We start from the raw sequence: 24,221 nt of genomic DNA on the forward strand, positions 1-24,221 counted from the left end.
GCAATGAGATTCGCATTTATCAATCTGCTTTTCCGTGTCACACACAGAAAAAAAAAAAAAAAAAAAAAAAAAAAGAACAGGGAACAAATTTCCAAGGATGAAATTTCCACATTTATTTTTCTTTCATGTGCATAGAAAATGGCAGTGAAGTGTCCTATGAAAGAGGCAAGGGAATGGGCATGGCGCTTCTATACCAGACTGGACTTTGTGCTTCAAAGGTACACTATTCATTTTGAAAACAAAGGATGTTGTAGTTTGTTTTTAACTGCTAACAATTCCTTGGGTTTCCCGTTTGTTTTTTAAGCTGTCAGTTTCTTCAAATCTCTTTTCAAATGACACACTGCGTTACAAATGATGGCACTTAACCAATGTGGCATTTCCATATTTACACCAACAAAAGAAATTTACAAGACACAATAGCATACAATCTTGACATTTAGTAATAGCAATAAAACATGAAGGGCATCCATTTTATTATTTTTTTCTGTACAAACTATCAGAACATAACTTATTCACATTAAAAAAATCATCTTTAATTTGATTTGACCTACACATCCCCCATCTCATTTCACCCATTTCACAAACCTCTCATCACATCGCCCACACCTTCACCAGACTATAGAATCTACAGGTAATTAGATCTAATGCCTAAGTAGAGCTTAGAAAGTCCTCCCTCCCAAAGGTTGCCTCACTTCCCTGATAATTCCTCAAAAAAGAAAAAAAAAATTCTCTTCACTCATTCCTTCCATGTCACTTTCACATTTCATCAGCAAATATCAGCAAGACGGACTTCTCATCTCAATCCAAACAAGGTTAGAAAGAAAGAGTTCCTCTCCCAAGCATTGATGCTACACCCACGAGTCTGGGGACCCTGGGTACTGTTCTGATCTGTAAGAAGGTCGTTTAGTGGAATAAAAGTCTACATAATTTGTGGTCGATTTCAGTCCATACTGTGTTGAATAATCAGTAGAAGCTGGAAAGTGAACTCGGTCATCAAAATAAGGATCTTCATAGCTATGAGGAGACTGCAAATACAATCTGTATGCATCAAAGTTCTTTCTGTTGGAGTCATCTTGACTATAATACAGCTGTTGATGCTGTTGACAAAATGAAAAAGCAAATAAATCAAGGCAATTTTTGGAAGTACATGTTTAGGGAAAATTAACGTGGGCTTCCTGCTTCATATTTTTAAAGCAATTTTCAGTGTTTGTGAATTTATGGTTGAAAGTTGTTTCTGGTGCATACTGTATGTTCACTAGTGGACCGTAGGGATTTTACACTATGTTTACAGGCAGGCCGGCAGTTTGCTCAAGTCCTTTCCTATGGCCTCTAGAAGTCAGCGCCTTGGGAGAACCCAAGATACCTCCCTCCTTACTAGAGGCCGAGTTCCGTGCTCTGCTGTGGAGGAGCCTGTGACCTGGGCGTGCCCAATGAAAGGATAGACTTGATTTTTGCTTTGACACAGGGAAACCATTAGCACATTAGTTAAAGGTTGGATTTTTGGGCTTTGGATTGTTGTGTAATTGCACAACCATCTTTTAAAACATTTACCTCAGAGATGAAGATTGAGTCCATCCCTCAGTTTTAAAAGAAACATGTAAAGATGTTTATAAAAAAAAAAAAAAAAAAGAAATATGTAGTTTGGTGAACAGTCACACTTTGGAAACCCTGCTGGCTGTGCTTTTAAAGGAAGAAGGCAGTCTCTGGGCAGGAGAGTAGCAAAATTAGAAGAGATACGTGAGCATATACAATTCTAAAGGAAAAGACCTCCCCAAGCTGGGGCTAATAATAACTCCATCTGTAAGGAAGCAAGGTGAGACACAGGTGGGCATCATCTACCCCTGCCCTCATTTTCTTTTGTGTTGTCTTATCTCTGACCTCACATTAATTTCTTCAAATATGTTTGGAGAAAAACTGTAATGGTTCTAATGTCTGTCTTTCCCCCGATCATGCCCAAATCCCCCTCTTAGTAAGATGTAACATATTTATCACATAGGTATCAACACCATGTTCTGGAACTAAACGCATTCTAACATTATAAGGATTTCAGAGCTAAACTTGCTTTTAAATTAGAGTTACGATTCTGAGGCTATTTCTCCTGGCTAAAGAAGATTATGAGTAACTTGAGAGGTTCTTCTTCCATCTACAGAGAAAAGATGATGTGAAGGGAGGTCTAAGAGCATCCTTTTCTGCAGAGCAGGATACAGGCTTGTTTGGGAAACCCCCAGTTGCTCATGTGTTAATGGAAGGTAAGAGGAGAGATCAGATGGCCCAGGTGGACATGGCATCAGGAAGGACCAAAATGAACTTCAAGGCCCCTCATGAACGCAGAGATTGAACGTTACAATCACTAGTCCCTATTGTGACGGAGAGTGGAATTCACCCCTGCAGGGCTGGATCCACTCTGACCTCTGAGCCTAATAGAGATCTGGCTGTGGACTCAGGTGTTTTCAAACCACGGAGGCTTGGATGGGAGGGAGTCATGAAGATGGAGAAAGAGGTGTATGTACAAAAAAGAACAATGAGAAGAGAGAATGAAGTGTGCTTACCAACCTTTCCGCACCCACAGGATGGAAGAGATTTTAGAGATTAACAGGAAAAAAAAAAAATAAGAGTGGGGAAAAGAAACTGTTGGGCAAAGAATAGGAGTTAAAGACTTCTCAGCTGGTTGCCATCAGTGGCATGGTGGCACCAGTTCGGATATGCAAGGACGTAAGGCTATTGTGGAAGTGATTTGCTTAAACCACGGATGAGCTTCCGAGGAGCAGAGATTCCCCCGGGAAAGCTCCTCGGCCCCTGCCGGGTGGGCCCAGCTCAGGTAAGTCAACCGGCGCGGACCCCTTACTGTGTTGATCCCTGCTAATCGGCCTTCTGTAAAAATGATATTGCAAATTCACCTGTAGCCGTCTATTTTGTTCTCTTGCTGGTGAGGAATAGGAACTGATGTAAATTGGTGAAGGTTTGCTGGAGCCTGTAAGAAAATATTTTACGAAATTAAAAACTAGTGCTCATTACTCTGTTCCATTAGGTTGTGTGGACTCCCTGCTCTAGGGCTGGTGGCGTCCCCGACAGGCCCTGCCTTCCCCGGTGCCAGCACAGCCCCGGACCAGTCAGCAGCCTGGGTGCCCTGGATCAAGCCTGCTTGCTGCTTACCCAGGGTTCTTAGGGGCTAATGAATACGGCAAAGAGAGGCTGTGTGTTTCACCAAAAAGCAATGCCAATGCATAGCTCATCCAAAAAGGGTTCCTTCTCAACCTCTGGTTGAGCTCTCCTTCTCAACCTCTGGTTGAGCTCTTCCCACCTGTGAAGATTTCCCTGGCTGGCTCTGAAGAGCAGACTTGCTCCCTGCGCCAAGGAACACGGCTTTTCCAGGGCTCTGAGCTAGAGAACTGGGTCAGATGAGGGGGTAGGGAAACACAGTGGAACAAGCTCCATGCCCTCAGAGCAGCGTTGATTCAAAATCCCAGGTCCTGGAAGGAGCAGGCACAGGTGTGTTCTAACAGGCCGGCCACCTGGGGGCACATTCTTGTGTCCACCATATTTAAGTATGTTTCAAAACAAAAAGAACCTGGTAATCAGATAGCTGTCTTCACGAGTCCACAGTAGACTCCCAATGATGTCATTGGTTACCTTTCAAGTACTGTTAAGGCTAGCAAAGATTTTTATTTTTTTTTAATGAGGAAAATGAAACATATTTGAGGCAAATTAGTTTATTGAAGCAAGCAAAGAAGATACAGAAGGGCGTGCATGCTAAAGAGGCGATCTTTAAAATAAAGCAGGCTGCCGCAAACCTGAAGCAACAATGCACTTCAGTTGGTATGTGCATTTCCTCTGCAAAGAGCTTGGTGTTTGAAATGTAGCATCTGCAATTTTCTGAGCTATTAATTGCCATAGTAACAGTAGTTGATTAGTAAACAGTCCTGTGAAATCACAATCTTAAAGACAACAGCACAACTGAGACTGCTCCCCCAGCAGTTGTTAAATTGCCACCAGTTTTTATTTCTTTCTTTTTAAGAAACAGTTTTTTTTGTTGTTGTTGAGAAAGGAGGGTTCCCCCCCCCCTTTTTTGTTAGCTCACACTGCTTCATTTGAAACCTGTAGAGTACTAATTTGCAACATAGTTGAGAATGGAGACAATAGGAAACCTTGGTAACCCTTCAGGTTGGCCTTCTTTAAGTAAATTATATGCAGGGCTTTCTGAATAGGACATAAAAATATTAATACTGGGCAACATCATTTTTGTTATTCTTAAAAAATAATCACTCTGAGGAGAATCCCGTTATATATTTTGTTATTCATTCAAACTCTTTTCCACAAAAATGTAAATGGAATTAATCTCCATCCGCAGGTTTGAATTTATGAGTCAGTCCAGGAGATGTGGGCCTGCCAAGTGTCACAGAGCTCAGGGTTCTGGAACACACAGGGGAGTGGGGAGGGGGGCAGGACAAAGGGCCTGCGCTGCAGGGGAGTCGGAAATGCTTTCTCGTTTGGATACAGTGCTCATTTTATGTGCGGTCACCAGACCACTACCCTCACTTGTTTTTACTTAAAACAAGTGGAAAAGGCCCTGAAGCAGGAGACGGAGAGACTGGACCATGGTTTGCTGCTGGGGGACCATCTCATTGCAGGCAGAGGTTACCTCCCAGGCCACCGGCCAAGTGCCTGGGGACACGCGGCTTTTCGAGATACTCTATCACACACCCGACTGGCGTCTTACCAGGGTACAGGCCTCTATGTGTGGCATCCCCTTGGCTACTGTAATACTGCATAGGTGGCTGGGTCCTATCGTATTCAGAGCGAGGGTCTCTGATTCCTAACAGTGCTGGTGAGGAAGAGGTACTGCCGACTGAAGGGAGAGGCAAGAGGAGGAGGGAGAGAGAGAGAAGAAAGAGAAATCAGGCTGTCAGTGTCTCTAGAAAGTCCCCTCTGGAAAAACAAAGGTCAGTAATTAGAAGTGCACGTGGCTGGCACTAAAGTCAGCTCTTAGAGGTGCTATGAGTCGTAGGGCAGCCAGCCCTGGGTCTCTGGAAGGTGACCGGCAGGCCGGCCACTGTGAGGATCAGCACTGTCAACCCCCAAGCTTGCTAGAGAGCCACAGCACGTGGTTGCAGGGATCATGCGGCTTCCCCACTGACACGGTGGGTCTCAACCACCTGCTTGGGTCTTTGAAACTGAGTGATGGTAACTTCCCAGTCATGCAAGAGTTACATGTGCTGCTTTATGATCTCAGTTCACTGACTTGTAACACACCCATCTATTATCCGTTACGTATAGCTCTTCAGTAAGTAGATGTTTTATGGCATGTTTTGATTTCTGATGATTTCAGAAATATCTGTATCTCTAAATGTGTCTGAATAAGAGTGCCCAGCCCATAAAATTTATAATGCTTTTTATGGTGATCAGCTGTCAGGGAAATTTATAAACTCCGTAAGCCCTGCTCATCAAGCTCATGGTGCTGAGAAGCCCAGGCCTCACAAAGGCCCAGCTTTTTTATCCCAGCTGGAGCCAAACATTTCATAATAACATGTCTACCCATGGGTGTCCTGCTGGGACATTTTTGCACAGAAGGAAAACATCTTCTTTTTCTCATTAGAAAAACCCATCTTGCTTGCACTGAAGTATCTTGTAATTAAGAGTGGTCACTTATTCACTGGATCCACTTCAAAGCGGCAGGCCCCAGGCCCTGCTACCAGCGGTTTTGTGTGCATTGATGCTTTCAGAGGAAGACTGACATCAAAATATTTTCCCTAGAAAGTCACTTCACTGACACACAGTGAGCATGCATGGGCAGTGTCTATGTGCTTCTCATCCTGCCTACTTTCTACAAGGTAGGAGGACAGAGGCCATCGCCACCCGCCTCCCATAATTACATCAGCAAGATATGAGATGTGCCCGTAAGCAGATACCGTGCTAGGGCTGAGGGGTGGATGATCAGTCCTCAGAATAAATGGAGAAACAAGTGTGAATCAGATCCTACCTTCAAATGGAAGCCAGAGAGGGACCTAGGAACTTGGACAGGGCCCGTCAGCACTGCCCAGTGTGTATATTTAAGAGGTCCTCAAAACAAGTTCATTGCTTAGTGACTATGTCCTGATTTGTCTGAAATTATTCTTTTGCCTGTACACATGCCTTTTGTTAAACAGCAAACTCTCTTGCTTCTCCGGGCACCCCTCTTCCTGAGTCTCTAAAGAATCCTGAGCATTTTTATAAAGCAAGACAGCCACAGGCTACACCTGGGAACCCAGCAAGATGTGTCAAAAACCAAGCAGAGGTCTCTTTGAAGAAAACAACTCATAATTTAAAAACTAAGACATAAGTATACACCATATGCAGTAGGCAGAGATAATTTTTAAAAATTCCTGGTACGAGCGGAGACATCCAATTATGTGACAAGAACCACCAGTCATATATTAGTCTTTTTGGTCACATTTGTCCACATGAGAAATAAGACTGCCAGCAGGAGCACAGCTGAATACAACAGGTAATATTTATATGTCAGAATGGGAGATTTAAAGCCAAATAAAAAAGGATATTTATTACTTTTCCTGTTTCATTTAGTTAAGAATTAAATTTACAGGACTGAATCGACTTGGTAGTAATATTCTGTTCTTACATGCAAAAAACCCCCCCCCCAAAAAACAACCCCCCCCCAACAAAACCCAGTCTGAGCCTCAATACATTCTTTCTACCAAATTAAACACCACCAATATGTAGGTAATATGGTTGTCAAGATTCCCAACTTACAAATCAAAGGGAATTCCTGTAAAGCCACCTGCAGGGCCCGTTCCCATTAGCCATGGATGCTGGGGGTCTGGAAGGCAGCCAGGGGATGAAGATTTAACTGCTGAGGAGTAAGGCACAGGTGGAGATCACGGCTCTCCCAGGCTATGGGTCTAAAGCTCACGTCTAAGGGATTCTTTCTAAGAGTTTTCACCAAGAAAACGAAAAAATCACTTTGAAGAGATTTCAGATTTATGGCCTGCAGGCAGGCAAGGGCAGCCATTTTCAGGCACAACCTAGTGGTTCTCAGAGTGTGTTCGTCCACTCTCCTGTATCCGCATCACTGGGCCAGCTTATTAAATGCAGGTTCCCAGGCCCCTTCGCAAAGCTAGTGAAGCAGAATCTTAGGGGGAACAGATGCTATTGAGGACCCCGGGATACTTTTATGCGCCATAGTTGGTGTAAACTTACATAAACTTTTAAAGTGGAAGGAGGAGAGTGGGTCTGCTGTATACAATACCATGTAATTCCCAAAGGAGGCTTTCAGCCTGAAGAGCAAACTCTCCTTTCCTCAGTGTTTCGAGGTGACAGGCTTAATCAGTGTACGTTCGATCTCCGGATGGGAAACAATGTTCTGTCACACAAATGCTCTCACCAAGAAGGGGAGTTTACCCACTGACCTGACTGAATGACAGGTGACATCTGTTGGTTGGTGGTAGACAACGAAGGATGTGATTTGAATCGGTCTCGCTCTAATGTTGACACAGGTGTAATAAAATGGTTCTGATTCCACCCATCCTGTGGAGTTAAAAGAGGAAAAGAAACCTCTCAAAGTGGGTAATGACATTTCATTACAATAAATGATTACGAGCGTGTGCTCTCATGAATGCTGAATGCTAATTATGCCAGAGCTATTCTTGTAAGTTACCTTTTTATAGATGCTCCGGAGGTCCCGATATTGCCATAATGTATTCAAGACCTGGGCTGCTGCCTTCACCACTTTCAGAGATGATCTAGGGAGAGAGTGGGGATGTTAATGAATGTGGGCGGCTCCACTTGAAGAGACTCTGGCAGCAAAGCAATGGCCAAGAGGCCATCACTCCAAGGACCAGGGGGCAAGGAGGCTGCTGCTAGAAACCACCACCAAGGAATCAGGTGTACCTGGGAGTCAGTCAAGTTCAGGGCCGGCCAGAGGTGGCAAGGACCAAAGAGAGGCTCACAGGCACTTGGCTCTGTGGTCAGAAGCTGTGGTCGGGATGAGCCCACGACTTCTGACCATGATCACACATCTCAAGTGTCTGAGGACCCTCCCAAGTTAACTTAAGTTACCCCCCCACCCCCATTATTAGGCCTTCATATAAAACATGTTCACTGCCTTCTTGTCATTTGTGCCTCTTTGTAAACAGATGTGTCTGTGTGCTCTAGTGTTTGATTTGGAAAATAAGGTCAGTTATTACCTCCCCTCTCCCTGAGGCCTTCCCGACCAGTGTGTCTGAAATTGTGACAACCCCTCCTCACCCTGGCATGCCCTATCACTGTCCCCGATTTTATTATTTGCCCTTCACTCAGCACCATCCACAGGCGCTGCTCATTCCACTGGTACCTTGTCTGTTCCACCCATGGAATGTAAGCTATCTGCGGGCAGATGTGAACTGCTCACTGCTGTAGCAGTGGCAGGTGGGCAAGAGATAGAAGCTTGGTGAGTGAATCAAAAGGAAAATAAGTGTATATTCAGAAGACAGCCTGATTTGATCCAGGTTTTCTGAATCTCTTGTTTTGAAAAAAAAAAAAATTAGACTTTTTTTTTTCAATATACAAAGATTTTGGCACTGGTTCAGCATTTCTCCAGCCTGTTCTTATGCCTTTCACGAATAAAGCCTATCTCACAAAATTTTGGGAGCACTAAATGTGATTTCGGTTACTCTTACAGGAGAGGGGAAGGGAGCTGGAGGGGGAGTTAGTGGAACAGGGCCTTAGCTTTATCTGTAATGTTTTGTTTCCTTTGAAATAAAAATGAGTGTGTTTGTACTTATTACTAATGAGATAAAAAACGATACCTAACAGAAAAGGACTGAAAGGAAATATGAATAATGTTGGTAGCTGTGGTTTCTGCGGGGTGAGAATATGATTTGCTACATTATTCTTCAAAAGTATACACAGGGGCTTCCCTGGTGGCGCAGTGGTTGAGAGTCCGCCTGCCGATGCAGGGGACACGGGTTCGTGCCCCGGTCCGGGAAGATCCCACATGCCGCGGAGCGGCTGGGCCCGTGAGCCATGGCCGCTGAGCCTGCGCGTCCGGAGCCTGTGCTCCGCAGCGGGAGGGGCCACAGCGGTGAGAGGCCCGCGTACCGCAAAAAAAAAAAAACTATGTGTATTTTCTTCCTTGCTTGTTACGTAAATATAAATAAATATATAATGAGTCTAGTACTGACACTCAGCCAATTAATAAATGTTTACTACTATGGGCCAGTCTTTGTTCTAGATACCGAGGATGCAGCAGTGAATGAAAAGACAAGGCACCCGCTCCGGGGGGGCTGTCAGATGCCAGAGGGGGTCGTAAGTAACCCCGGGGAAGCCACTGCCGTGTGCAGGAGGAGAGTGGGGAGACGGGTGGGCCATTTTACGACTGATCGGGAGGCTACCGTCCTGTTGCGTCGAGAATGGGACAAGCAGCCCTACACTTCCAGCTTCCTTGAAGGATTCTCTGATCTGATACTAAGGCAAATTCACAGTCAGTGCTATAGCTCCGTGACAAGAAACCTTCAATTTTTGCCACCAATCCTCTAATCCCTACTTCTGCTGCTTCATCACTGGGGTGTCACCCACAAGAGAGGTATGATCCAAGCCCAGGGCACATCCTGAGGCCGCACAACAGGCTCTGGCTCTGCTGCATGTGGTGATTTTAGGTGAAATATTTTTTAGGTGAAATAATCCCAGAACTGAGGATTTAAGAAGATATTCTTGCAGAACAGGCCCTGGAGCCTGGAGCAGAGCCAAAGGTCCAAGGGAGATGGGGCCCCAGGTTTTCTTCCTCATGAAATGTCTGATTCTTCCAGGAGTCAAAACGGCCAAATGTGGCTTTAGGGACAGGAATGACGGTAGGGGTGAGGGATGCTCCAAGAAAATAAAGAGCAGAAAAGGGGCCACATGACCACAGATACCTCTCCCAGCAAAAAACAGGTTTTAACTGCTGGAAACCACTTAGCTTATTGGCACGTGAGAAGTGCACAAATAAATCCTTCCCAATAAGCAGCGTTATCCTCGACCAAGGCCCTTGTCACAGGAATGAGGGCCAGGCGCTGGCGTCTCCTTGCAGCAGACTTGCCTGTCTCCTCTGCCCTTGGTTATGTTCACCAGCTTTTCTATGCCCCCCGAGTCAGCCAGGGCCTTGGCATTCTCCATGTTCTTGCTGGTGACCTCGTGCAGGGCGCAGCAGATGGCTGCCACGGTCTCATCCGACAGCACGCTGGGGCTGGTGCCACCTGGGAGCCTGTTGACCAGGTCTCGCATGGCGTATTTACCTGCCCGAGGCAAAAGAGAGCTCATTCCACTTTTGGAAGGGACCTGGTTTTTGTTATTGTTGTCATTGAAAGATTGTGACTGTGCAGTCTCTTGAAAACAAAACCTCAAAAGAGACAATAACCGGAGAGAAAAAATCCACGGTAAAGAAGAAATAACAAACATTTTAACTGTACGGGGCAGGTTAACATCTATGGCCATGCCGCTCGAGGAAATGATTGGTTTATAAAACCTTACTGCAAATTGCTGAAAGAAAATGTAAATCAGGGTATAAAACTGGGTATAACAAACAAGTTGCTTTAGTTCCAGTATTTTCATTAACAGCAAGAATAAAGGAATTATGATAGTAAATTTTACTCTCCATTCAGTTCCTATGCATCATATAGGAAATACAACTTCCTCTTAAAGCTTTTAAAAACTTTTCTTTGAATAAATTTTAAGCTGGACCAAGTAAGGCTGCCAAACAATTCATTAAATCTTTCTACATCTCAACCTGTGAACTGGGTACATTTACACTTTTTTTTTTTCAAAATGTTTGAATTTTATCTTATTTTTTTATACAGCAGGTTCTTATTAGTAATCTATTTTATACATATTGGTATATATATATATATATATATATATATATATATATATATATGTCAATCCCAATCTCCCAATTCATCCCACATTTTTATCAAGTTGAGGGTTTATATCAGTTGGTCTGACATCAGTAACAACATGCTCGTTTCTTTTAAAGAAGACAGAAGTATAATTCTGGTATGAAGATTAAGGGTATGTTACGTCCCAGAAGTAGTGCAATAATAAAGTTCCCAACAGGACCAGGCTGGGGTGTCCCTTCACTACTGAGGCATTTCCGTACAGATCCTCAATTCCCCTTACTCTTCTCCAAAAAGAGATTATCTCAAGCTTTTTCCATTTCAATTACTGACTGACAAACTGGAATAACTGTACTGCAGACAAAAGAAATTAACTAAAGCTCAAGTAAATATTTTCTTAGCTTTTCTCCCTATGCTAATAACTGAGTGGATGCTAAATGGGGTTTTTATTGAAGACCTATTTATATACAATGGCAAGCAGAAGAAGACTGGGCCTGAGTACACGCCGCATAATTTACAGCACGTCAAAGTGAAGACGCGGGCATAACTCACAGAGAACATTGTTGGGAAGAGTGGAAAAGCAGTGATGACACGGTAAGCCAGAAGATAAATGTGGTTTTTAAGAACAGATGATAAGCTAGCGCTGGTGATTCTGAATACTCACGAATGACCAAAAGGTCCACGACATGTAATTCGTCACTTTGCTACGGCACAATTTTAAACTGCACTCTGGAGGCTTGGGAGAAGGCCAGTCACTCGGTCTGTGAGCGACCCTAGTGGTCCCTTCAGAGCCTGCAGCCCAGACAGCTGGCTTGGTCAGACTCAGTTGACTATGCAGCAACTCAGTTGACTATGCAGCAACTTTTGTGAACTGACAAAACTTTGTTTCCTCGTAAGAAACGGCTCCGGAGAGAAAGTCCATGGCTAGCGCTGGTGACGGATGTGAGGAGAGAGTGAAGAGGTCAGAGAAGGGCATGCTTCTTAGGAACAGAAGTGCTGGGTAAATCAGAGTCAAATACTGACTATGGGAGGGGCTCAGACCACACAGGAAGGAAGGGATCTTCATGGGGAAACAAGAAAAAGTGACTCCTGAAACAGCTCAAGAGTACTCCAGCTGGGTAAAATAACGCTCAGCAGCGGAGACAGAAAACACGCGTGAAAGTTTAAAAGGGGGTGAGGACATTCACAGAAAACACAGGGATGCACCGAGAGAAGGTGATGCCCCTGAATATACATTCTTCCCCAAGGTCTTAGCACTCATGGAGCTGGCTGTGCACCCTCTGCTCTCCCATCTCTCTCCTCCCATTTGTGGAATGACAGGACACAAGGTGTGTGTGGCCAACACTGTTTTTTAGCATTAAGAACTCCCAAACTATACGGGCTTCTTATAAGAAATTCAAATAATACAGATGTAACAATTAACTTAAAAAATATCTTTTTAGGGACCTAAAGGATTTCTCTCAAGGAAATGTGGGATCTTGGAGCTATAACACATCTATTGGAATCAGGCATGAGCTGGCTATGAACAGGGCATGGAAGAGCCTCCTTTCCTCTCCGAGGGGTACAATTTGGCCCAAAGAGACAGTGTTTTAAGAGCAGGTTAATCCAGGCAATAATTTTAAATAGCACGTCTACCAGGCACTGTGTGAGGGGCCGTGGTGACTCCTCGCAGACACTCTCTGAGGTAAACATTGTTGTCCTTGTTCCTTTTCTCTCTCCACCTTTGTCTTGCTCTATCATGGCAGGTGTATTTTAATATGAGTTCAATATATATTCACTAATCCACATAAGATCTTGTTAAATTTTCCCTCCTTCTCCCCGACCTGTCATCGGCTGTAGGACTGGCGTGGAGCTGGGGGGTTTACAAGGGGCATTTTCACAGCAAGCCCACGGTGACGAGTGCAGGCATGGGCAGCTCCCTTTCAGAGATGGGAACCAAGGGAGAGTTTTCAATTCAGATGAAGGAATGAAGCCCACATGGGCTCCATACAGGACACTCCAGGTTATACAGCCAGTGAGCAGCACATCCAGGGTTTAACCTGAGGTCCACTGGCGGGTCTCTGATCTTTTCTTTTCCCCACACTCTGCTTGGGATGTGGCCATGCTCCGGAGGCAAGCAAGCTAAGCTGCCTTGGGTGCACAACTTTGAAGAGGCACTCATTCTCAAGTTCACGCAAGCGCCGACCCGACGTCTGGATGGACCGACCCAAGGGTGAATGCCTCCTAAAATTTTGCACCCTGTGTGCCTCACTTGCCTTATCCTCATCCTGACCCTGCCCTGGGGTCAGGCCTTGGAACGGTGCCTCTGTTTTAAGGCGAGCACTTACACAGATGTGAGAGGGAAAAGCTATAAAACATTCACGTGATTTCTTTTTTTTAATTTAGAACACGGTAGTGTTGGAGAATTAGCAGATACATCTCAAAAATCAGAAAAGGGAGAATTAAACCTTTTTGGTTGTTCAAGAAATGACTCTCTGGGGAAACAGATACACCAAATCTACCAAGCAGTTTTATAATGTATGACTGAAATTGCTAGCTCTTCTGAAAATTTACCTTCCTGATCCAGTGTTTAATGAATGAGCCTGCCTCTTGCTGAAAAGGAATGGTCAGAAAGGACAGACACACGGGCATCAAACATGCCAAGACACCGGGGACTAGGACTGAGTTGCTAATCATTTTAAATGTCATATTTTTATAAATCAAAAGAAGAGTTTTATAAACGCTGTTGTTTCTCTCTTTATAGCTCACCTGGTCACCAGAACATACCTATGAGCTCCTTGTTGCGGACATCTAGGGCCATATTCCTCAAGGCAGTCGCCACAGAAGAAACAACTCTATCATTATCCATTCTCAGAAGTTCTACAAGGATGGGGAGCCCTTTTTCTTTGCGGACAGCTGCTCGGATGTACGCTGCAAACTAGGAAATAAAACAAGGTAATAAGTAATATAAAACAGAGTTCAACTCTCAGATGTTACTGTTGCCTAAAAAAAGATGTTTCCAAAAGATAAACTAATAGATTAAATGTTTTCTTTCCAACGGGAGATTAAATTTGTGATGCCAGTCAGGAGAAAACCAGTTTGGGAGAAAGATAAGCTAGGATGACTGATTTAAAAAGAAATCCCAAAGCCTGAAAAGCTCAAGCCACCATCTGGCAGATATTTTTGGGTAGAAAAGAGAAGGCAGTGATTATTTTCTACTTCAGCTACATAAACATGATTAAGGACGGATGGCGTGTCTTCTCTGCAGTTGGCCCCAGGCCAGGTCCAGAGGCTATAAATAGGATGGCAGAGAGGGTAACTGGTCAGTGCACATTAAAGAAGAACCTGTTTCCATCAAGTCATTTCTTCCCCCGTATTCTCTGCAACAATATTTACAGTTTAGTAACCTTTCAAGGAAATTGCTTGGAAAAAAAATCCCTTGCCTCAGAAGAAGAGGAATTCTGCAGGAACACTGAGCATTGTAATTCATACACACTGGTGAAAAAGTAAGTATATTTGTGTGCAAAATGCTTTACCATTCAAGATTAGTTAGCTGCTGCTGCTATTTTTTTTTTTTTTTTTTTGCTGTACGCGGGCCTCTCACTATTGTGGCCTCTCCCGTTGTGGAGCACAGGCTCCGGACGCGCAGGCTCAGCGGCCATGGCTCACGGGCCCAGCCGCTCCGCGGCATGTGGGATCTTCCCGGACCGGGGCATGAACCCGTGTCCCCTGCGTCGGCAGGCGGACTCTCAACCACTGCGCCACCAGGGGAGCCCTGCTATTTTTTTTTAATCCACAGTCAAGAACTTCTTTTGTGATTAAGAGGCAAGTCTGTAAGGTGAGTCAGTTTGGGCACCGTATGAATTGGGAACAAACACTAAGTCATCGAGGAAACAAATAAACAAAAAAAGTAACATTTGAAAATGGGTCTTTAATCTTGTTTTGAGTTTTCACTGACATTGTCTTTCAAAATTTAGGATAATTGAAAAACGTTGCTCATAAAACATCTAATACTTTCCTGCTGTGGTCAAGACAGGAGGACACAGATCTGCCAGCCCTTTGTATTATTTTGAACATGAAAATATGTGACTGACTACTCAGTTTCCTTAATACCAACAGAACAGATTATTCTAATAACACAAATAAAAGGAAAAGATGCATTTCAAAGATCCTATTAGCTTTCTTCGGATGAAGTCAATACTCCTATTTTCCAAATCAAGTGATCTCTGCAAGAGAAATAGAATACATGACTTGCTATCAGGTAAAGGACTTGGGCAGCTTTGGCAACTTCTCTCTCTGAAACCTGCAAGGACAGAACCAACACCTATCTCGCTTGGAGACCAACTGGCTCAGCCCAGCCCTGGGCGCCTCCCTTCCAGAGCACTACAGCCATCACCACTCCCAGATAGCTTCTGACTTATCACATCTGTGGCCATGTTTATCTTGCTTTCTTAATGAGGGCCAATATTTTGATTTACTATTTTAGACACTTTTGAAATCACTTCCATATAATGTTTATATTTTAAACGACCTTGCCATTTAACGTTTATTCACTAAAGATCCCAGAAAATAAAATTCTACAGCTCAAATCGTATCTATTTTAATTATTGTCTTTTTTCTTATTATCATCAAATGAGTCTCAGGTCATAAGAAGCTGGAGGTGAACACTGAGTCACCAACATAAATATTTTTGATACTTATGTGCTAGGCCCTCTCCTGGGTCCTCCACATTTATCTCATTTAATCCTTAAAACCGCCAAATGAGGTAGGTATTATTTCCATTTTACAGATGATGAAACTGAGGACAGAGAGGTCTAAGGCCCCCAGCTAGTAAGGGGGGTGGGGGAGGATTCAAGGCCAAGGGGTCTGGCTCCAGAGCCAGCACTTAGATGCTAAGCTATTAGCACTTTTAATTTTTTTTTTTTTTTTGCGGTACGCGGGCCTCTCACTGTTGCGGAGCACAGGCTCCGGACGCGCAGGCTCAGCAGTCATGGCTCACGGGCCCAGCTGCTCTATGGCATGTGGGATCTTCCTTGACCGGGGCACGAACCCATGACCCCTACATCGGCAGGCGGACTCTCAACCACTGTGCCACCAGGGAAGCCCAGCACTTTTAATTTTTTTAAAAATTTATTCACTTATAGTTCACTTATATTCACCTATAGTTGATTTCCAGTGCTGTGCCAACCTCTGCTGTACAGCAAAGTGACTCAGTCACACACATATCAAGAACAATAACAAAACAGCCACAGTGTCTTAGCGCTAGGCTGTAATTATCTGTATATATTCATTAGAGCATCTGGCCGCATGAAACAAACCTTACCTAGGCCTAGCAATGCTTTTCACTCTCACGGAAAAAACGATGGCCAGTTTTCGTTTGGGGAGGGGGTGATGGAGGAAGTAGTCAAAAACAAGCATTATCGTAATTCTACTAAAATATACTTGTTAGGGAATTTCTAGAGGTTGAAATGTTTCAAACAAGGGCTGTCTGGGAAGTTGTCAGATGACATTTAAAAAGTTTTGAGGACTTGCTTATAGTGGTAACAGTAGAAATCACCTTCAGTTTTCCTAAAGAAGTCACACACGTATTAGTGGAGGTGGAAACTTTGCCATGTGTATGTTCTGGGAGTGTCTGAGACAGGAATGGCGGCCCAGCCTCAGCTCTAATTCAGGCCCTCGGCATCTCTCACCAGACTCCCCTGCAGAATCCCAGCCTCAACCTTCCTCTACTTCAAATCCGCCTTCTGCGCTGCTGTAGACGGGATCAACAGCGTCCACATCAGCCTGTGTCGTTGGTCTGCTTAAACCCTTTCAGCGGCCCCTCTGGTCCGAAGGTTGGCTCCCAGCTCCTGAAGTTGGCCGTCAGGCCTGGTCACGAGGCCCAGCTCCACGGGGGCACTCCTCGTCCCACCCTCCACGTCCCGGCAACCGGCTTGTAGCCTCCACCCACGGCATCCTCACTGTGACGACTTTCCCCTGTTGTCCCTTTATCTGGTTGGTTCCCTGTACACCCCGACCTCGACTCTGCTGGCTTAATTCTACTCATTCTTAAAGGTTCCATTTGGGCAGCACCACCCTTCCAGGAACCCTTCCCTATGTTCTGGCTCCCCTCTTTCCTTGCCTCTCCCTCACCTGCCAGGCTGGGTTAGATGTCCTCTTCCAAGACCCCGCCGCACACATATCCCATGGGGTCTACACTGTACTGGCTCCATCTGTCTGTTTTTCTCGCCAGCCTTCGGCTTCTCATGGGGAAGGGCTACGTCATATTCATCCTTGGATCCCCAGAGCCGACTGCTGTCTCCCTGCTTTTCTCCTCCCCCGCTTTACCAAACTCTAAACAACTGTGTCCCTTTCCATGATCATTGCTGATCTGACTGCAAGAAGTGTGCACAAGTAGAAGGCATCCTACCTTCCAGTTTCCGGCAGAGAGGTTCTGGAGAGATCCAGCAGAGCCTTCCAAGGTGGCTGGGTTGGAACTTTCTGCTAGAAGATTCAGATATGGTTTTACCACTGACGGATGCCACAGCATCTCAACCCCTTTGGGGGACTTCGACAGTCCTGGGATAGGACCAACTCCATCCCACTGAAAGACAAAGAGCACGCATTAGTGGAAGCAAATATGTGAACACAGTATCCAACACCTGAAAACGTTCCTTTCTGCTAGACTCAGCTAGAGCTAAGCAGAAAAACTGCATCATGAGAAAAAAATTTTTTCTTGCCAAATATGTGATTTCTCACTCCCAGAGGAAACGAAACTTTAGAGTTTCATGTCAAGTAAAATGCTAACTTGATCCTCTTGTGGTGTTCTCTTTTTCTTCTTCTTCTTCTTCCCCCAGCAGCTTGGCTCCAAGTCTTTGCTGGGAGACTCTTTTCCGAGTAGGTCATCCAATTCGTTCAGCCCCAGCGGCCGGGCCTGGGGCACCTCCAGCTCCAGCCGATATGACAGGTTCCTCAGTGTGCACACGCAGTTCTCCACGGTCTGAAACCCAACACAGTGTAGGATTAAAACCACCGTGGCACATTAGTGCAAAGCGTTTCTGTACTGAGCACCAGTGATAGTAAAGAAGTGTAGAACGTGAAAGAACTGCTTTTCCCTTTATGGGAACTGCAACGGTCTAAGGTCAGAACCGTGATTCCAGACTGTTGGCGGGACACCCAATGACAGAGTGCAGAGCCATCCGCAGTGCAGCTGACGATCTGACTGCCTGCTGAGGGAACTGTGCAAGGCTCTGGAGAAGAAAATGCCCAGGGTTGTGCTTCAGGGCTGCCGCAGTGGCAGAGATGCGCCCAAGTTACCAGAGTCCCCCCCTTCTCACCACTGGGAATCCTCATCGTGACAGCGGGTGCGACCAGCCTCCACCCCGGACACAGCCCCTCCCCGCAAGTGCCATCTTTGTCGTCTCCTTCCATTTCCCCCTCCCCCCTCCCTCTGTGGAAAGTTCCACGATCTGATCTCTTTCTCTGCTGACGTTTTGCCTTCTGTACATGGTCTTTTGTTCCTCAAAGTCTGTATCACGCCTCTAATTGGGAGGCCAACTCACTTCAACCAAGTGTGTCTAGAACCAAGTTCAGTTTTGCCTAGCGAGCTCCCCTTCTAACTTGCTTATTCCTCTCAATTTCATCTGCAGATCTTTTGGTTCAGTTGGAGCTCAAATAAAAACTTGGCTGTCACTTTGAATTTCTCCTCTAGCTCCCCCGCAATCCTACCACTCAGTCTTCTTTTTCCTCTTAGACCCCTGTTTACGACCCCAGGCCTGTTTGTGGCCCCTCTTCGTCCAGCCCATCCTGAACAACAAGCGCCCTGCCTGCCTTGGGACTCCTGACACTTTTAGTCCCTCCTTCCTGTTTCTCCCCACCTTCCCTGGCCCCTGATGCTGGGGCAGACCCTGGATGGCATCACAGCTGAAAAATGATGAGCAGAATTCCTTGTGAGAGGGCCGGGATGGAGGAAATAGGAGGGGAGGGTAAGAGGGACATGCTGGTAACAGACGGAGTGGGTGAAAGACTGCAACCGCACGTAGAAAGGGGCATCCAGAGTTGGCACCGAGGCAAGAAGGGAAGAGAGGTTGGGGAGATTCCAGTACCTGGACCAGGAACTTTTATTCAGTAGATACCTAGATCCAGATGGATTTGACTGTAGCAACAGGGGATACGGAACTGGAGGAAAGAGCAGTGGGGCCATCGCCTTGACGATGAGCCCAGGAGAAACCACAGAGAAGGTCTGGACCCTGGTCGATCCTTCGCCACATGGAGTCACTCAGTTTTCATGGTTCTAAGGCTATTTTCTTAAGTTCTCATGTCCCTGTTAACTTGTAATTTTTAGAGACAGTCTCCCTTTATTTATTTATTTACTTTGAGACAGTCTCCCTTTAATCTGGAGCGTAGCCTAACAAGGAGCAGATGGTCAAGAATTCCAGAAAGAGTCAGTGGCACGTGGACAGCGGCGGTCGGCAGCTGCTGTCCTCTGCCACTGCGGCGTTCACTGACCTTGCTGTCGTAGTCAGATGTGTTCACACACGTATGGATCACGTACAGCAGAGAGTCCACCAGCCCCTCACAGGATCGCATCTGCCTTCGCGCCTCCTCCCCCGCGGAGCTGAGATTCCTAAACAGGCAGAGGCACGGGGGAGCTCGTTAGCCGTGGAGCCTTACCTTAATGATCTGAGAACGGGTGACACAGCAGCAAGTAGATCTGGTCTGAAGAGGCATTTGGAGGCTGCATTTTAATCTCGAGGGAGCTCACAGTAATAGCCAGCCCCCCATTAGCCACACAAACAGAAGGGAGCAGTGGCACTTGAACTTTGTATCTCTCCTGTGACGGGCCACCTTCTAACCTCCTAAAATAATTATTTTGGGGCTCATCTTCAGTTTCCTCATACATAAGGGGGAATAATAGTAACTACCTCGTAAGGTTGCTGTAAGGAAGAGATGAGCTGCTACATAGGAAGCAATTAGGAAGTGCCCACCATGTAAAAGGATGTTTGCTAGCCATGCACGGTTGCTGTTTTCAGACATCCTTTACCTCCCTTGTTAGGTCATAAGGTCTTTGCAGTCCCGGCACCTATTAAAATGTTTTGCATGTAGTAGGTGGTCATAAATGCTTCTTGAATGAACAGAGGAAACATATTTCTTGTATAAACATTTCAAGTTAAATAGGAACACTTGCTCATGCCACAATTTTTCTCATCTTTTTAATTATTAAAAAACCTGAAAATTGTTTTAGGTCTCATCCATATGGAAATTTGTGCTATCAGTTCAACTTCGTGAATTGATACCAAATTATAAGGCTCTATTTTATGTGCCATTAACAAGGGTTCTAGGCTAACTCTGAGATTTTGTAAAACTTAGACTAGGTAAGGGGGATCGGGAATGACTTTTCTTTTCGCCTTTGTTTTTCTGAGGCCAGAGATACTATCACACATGATCCCTCTACTGTTCTTTTTGTATGTTTGTTTGTTACTAAAAAATATTTAATAGCCAAAGTAACAAAGGCACTGATTCATCATATGAAGGTGTCAACGAAGTAGAAGAGATGTTAGACTTGAACAATCAGTTTGAAGTACAAAGTCTGAATCAGCTGAATATCAACCATGGGAATAAACAAAATAATAAGCTGCATATCTGTCCCATACAAAGAGAAAACACTTATTATCTTCAATTCCATATTAAATATTATCAAACCTATATCAATACTGACTGGCTACTAGAACATAAAAGAATCTTCAATCAATATTACACAAAATATATTCCCTAACTAAAATTAAATAAAATTAGAAATCACATAAATTCATCTGCCCCACTTATTTGAGATATTAGAATACATACTTTTCTTTAATCCATGATTCTATTAGCTATATATTGCTGTATAACAAATTACCCCAATATTTAACAGCTCAAAAAATAAATACTTGTTGTATTATGGTTTCTCTGGGTCCAGCATTCAGGTGCTTCTTAGCTAGGTGCCTCTGGGTTGGAGTCTCCCATAAGGCTACAATCAAGCTATTATCTGGGGTTATAGTTATCTGAAGGCTCAACTTAGGAAGGATCTACTTCCAAGTTCACACAAGTGGTCGTTCCCAGTCCTCAGGGAATCCACTTTCAAGTCCATTCACGTGACTATGGCAATCCGCAGCTTCTCACTGTTTGCCAGACGTCAGTTACTGCCATGGGGGTTTCTACCTGGGGAAGCTCACACCATGGCAGCTAGCTTTCGCTCAGAATGAGGCAACAAGAGAAAGAGTGAGCAACACATAGGCCAGTCTCTTTGTAACATAATCTCAGAAGCGGCATCTAGAACTTCAGAACTACTATTTATTTGAAGGATTTCACCCAACGAAAGGGGAATACACATGGGCATAACACTAGCAGGCAAGAGTTTTTGTGTCCATCTTAGAGGCTTCCTGCTACAATGGTTTAAGAGAAAATAAAAGTAGAAAATACAAATTATTTATGACTGAATGACAACAGAGCGTTCCATAGCTCAAGTCCCTCTACTGTTCTTATCCAGGGTTACCTCTCAGTAGCTCTCAACAGGTGACCTCTTCTGTTCCTCTAACAGGGATCCGGTACCCCTCTGCTTTTCCTCTCATCTTGCTGTCTTCCCTTCTCAGCCTCTTCTGCCTGTGGGTCCCCTCTGGAGTGCCCAGGGCTACTTTGGTCGCTTCCTATCTTTATCTTGGTGCTCTCCTGGGTGGCCTCCTTCTGCTCCTTGGATTTAAAACAACCTATAGACCCATGACTCCCCAGTTTTTATCTTTAGCCCAACCCCTCTCTAGAACTCCAGACTCATTTATCCAGACATTACATTTATCCACATGGATAGCTAATCAGGCATCTCAAAGTGGACCAGACAAAACCCTCAGCTGCTCGTCTCTCCACCCTTCCTCCACCCCTCTGCTCGACCTCATCAACAGCACTTCCGTGCTCCCAGCTGATCTAGCCAGAGGTCTAGGCGCTGTCCTTACTTCCTCCCTTTTCCTCGCCACTCATATTCAGTCCATGAGCAAACCTTGTCAGCCTCTCCCTCCACAACGTACTCCGCTCTGCCGACCTCTCTCTGGTGCCTAGCCTTTGTCACCCTCATCTGCCTTCCTGCCCCCACTGTCGCCCCCATCACAGCCAGAAACCGTCCCTACTCTTGTGAGTAGACCCTCTGATGGTTCCCCATGACACTTGGCATGTGGTGCACTCCTTGCTCTGATCTAAAACATCCCAACGTAACTGGTTTCACGTTGCACCTTGCCCATTAAGCTCCAGCCTCAAGCCCCTTCCTGCCCCAGAGCCTGTACACTCCCCGTTCCCTTTGTCTCGAGTGCGTCCTCCTCCCCTCCCCCACCCCCGCCCTCACAGGAGCAGCTCCTGTGGCATTTCCGACTAGGCTTAAACTTCACCTCCTGTGAGGGACCGCCTGACCATCAAAGTGACCACCTAGTAACTCTTACATCACCCTATTTTTTAAATGGCATCTGTTGTTATTTTCTTGTTCATTTATTTACCTGTCTTCATCAATAGAGCTTGGTTCTATCCGAGCCACGACCTACTCTGTTTTGTCCATCACTGAATTTACACAGAAGGCATTCACCAACTAACTGTTAATAGCCTTGAACCACTGGGGGAGCCTGAGCATGCGTCCTGTCCCTGGGCCTCCCCTGAAGCCTGGCAGGCTAGCTGAGGGCTCACGGCCTCCCCTGAGCCAGGTACAGGGAGATGAGATGCTGCCCCACAGATCAGCAGTAGAGGCCATGTGACCCGTTCGGTGATGCAGGAATCTGAGTCAGGGAACTGGCCTGCCTTCTAGGAGCCTGATTCTTGTTGCCCCCTCCCCTGCCCCAGTTACCCATCACAATAGCGGAAGGCTTCAGAGCAGAAGCCCAGGCCCCTCCCTCCCTCACCCCCGCCCCACCCCCACCCCCACCCCCACCCCCCGCCCCGCTCTCGAGCTCTGGTGTAGAGATGCTCAGACATCTTAGCCTAAACGGTAAATAGCGCTCACTGTGTGTGAGACACTACACGAAGCATTTTATACAAGCTGAGTCTTCACAACTCTGAGATGTTACTATTACCCCTATTGTAAAGATGAGGAAACTGAGGCTCAGAATGGGACAGGAAGTCAGTCTGTCTAAAGCCAGAGCCCACTCTTGTCGTCACCAGGCCACTCTGCCCCAAGGTTACTGTTTCAGGTTCCCAGCAAGCCTGGGAAGCTGGGTGGAAACTGAGCTGATGAGAGTTAATGGCAAATAATGAGCAGCACCGTGTACAGTTAAAGGAGGCTTTATGGATTTTAAATGCTAAAGATAATGACTGAAAAGAGTATTTGGGCTCATTTTCATTTATTTATAAAACTCTAAACCCAATGATTGCTTAAACCGCACCTTTTTGCACCCTTTTAAAAGCAAAAAAGTTTTAACCATTACATTTAAAAAGACTGAAGTCTAATTAACAGACATTATATTAGCTTCAGGTGTACAAAACAATAATTTGACATTTGTATACATTGTGAAATGATCACCACAATAAGTCTAGTTACCGTCTGTCACCACACAAAGTTACCAAGTGTCTTTTTCTTGTGATGAGAACTTTCTTAGCCTCTTTCAACTTTACAGCACAACATTAGTGACTACAGTCACCTTGCTGCACATTACATCCCCGTGACTGAGTTACTTTATAACATGAAGTTTGCACTTCCACATTTTGAATTTAAACAAACACCAGGCTGCCAACACATTAGCAATCAGAATGTGACAACCAGGAAAATGCTGCTCGAGTGGAAAACACTGGAATTTTGACAGTAATTTCAGACTGAAAGGGCTTTTTTGACTGACCTATAGAAGAGTCGTTTATAAGATAATGTCTCTCGGGCCACTGCTCTGTGCTCACAATGTTTTCCTCATAGGATAACAAAGCCCAGTGGTCTAAATTAAAAAAAAAAACTTGGAAACTTAGAGAGATATTAATAGAAATGAAATATTAAATCATCCTGAAGTCACCTTAGCTATGACACATATTATTTCATCACAGACTTAATCGTAAAGAAGAAACAAAAAGTTACCTCAGGCAACCTGTCGTATTACGCAGAACAAGTGAAGTCTGAAATTTAATTTTATGATCGTCATCAAAAGAAGAGTTATTCCATCCAGAATGTGGAACGATCACAGTGTTTGTCAGGGTTGAGAGAGCATCGCGGATGATTGCCATCTTTACGGCATCACATGAGGATAAATTCCAAAGAACTCCTAAAGAAGGAGATTTTAAATATCAGATTAGAAGTCCTGCAGTTTTAGTAATGAAATAAACATATTAGCTTTAATTGATTGGAATTCGGGTCTGTTCCAAACCTAATCTATGGCCTGAATTTACAACCAGGCTGGGGATGGACCTCTAATAAATGTTGACTGAACGTATGTA

The 24,221-nt window shown here is 44.9% G+C and overlaps 1 protein-coding gene across 19 annotated transcripts in view; it reads right to left on the reverse strand.

Annotated features, from left to right (window-relative positions):
* Window positions 1-456: 456 nt before the first annotated feature.
* Window positions 457-24,221, reverse strand: part of PKP4 (plakophilin 4) — a 251,064-nt gene continuing 227,299 nt past the window's right edge. For 16 of the 19 annotated variants that reach the window (XM_089916801.1, XM_022569780.3, XM_089916792.1 and 13 more), the window contains 11 exons: window positions 23,866-24,049; window positions 19,305-19,422; window positions 17,605-17,796; window positions 17,227-17,400; window positions 13,605-13,755; window positions 10,046-10,241; window positions 7,649-7,733; window positions 7,401-7,518; window positions 4,718-4,846; window positions 2,898-2,971; window positions 457-1,097 (listed from right to left, as the gene is read on the reverse strand). In XM_089916801.1, coding sequence (XP_089772927.1) covers window positions 849-1,097; window positions 2,898-2,971; window positions 4,718-4,846; window positions 7,401-7,518; window positions 7,649-7,733; window positions 10,046-10,241; window positions 13,605-13,755; window positions 17,227-17,400; window positions 17,605-17,796; window positions 19,305-19,422; window positions 23,866-24,049 — 1,670 coding nt within the window. In that variant the 3' untranslated portion in view covers window positions 457-848. The remainder of the gene's footprint in view (window positions 1,098-2,897; window positions 2,972-4,717; window positions 4,847-7,400; window positions 7,519-7,648; window positions 7,734-10,045; window positions 10,242-13,604; window positions 13,756-17,226; window positions 17,401-17,604; window positions 17,797-19,304; window positions 19,423-23,865; window positions 24,050-24,221) is intronic. The other 3 variants (XM_089916804.1, XM_089916803.1, XM_089916789.1) reach the window with 2 other exon arrangements.

The sequence above is a fragment of the Delphinapterus leucas genome, chromosome 8 (assembly GCF_059928025.1).
Source record: "Delphinapterus leucas isolate spDelLeu-1000000601 "Yukka" chromosome 8, BTC_Dleu_Yukka2, whole genome shotgun sequence".
Taxonomy (NCBI): domain Eukaryota; kingdom Metazoa; phylum Chordata; class Mammalia; order Artiodactyla; family Monodontidae; genus Delphinapterus; species Delphinapterus leucas.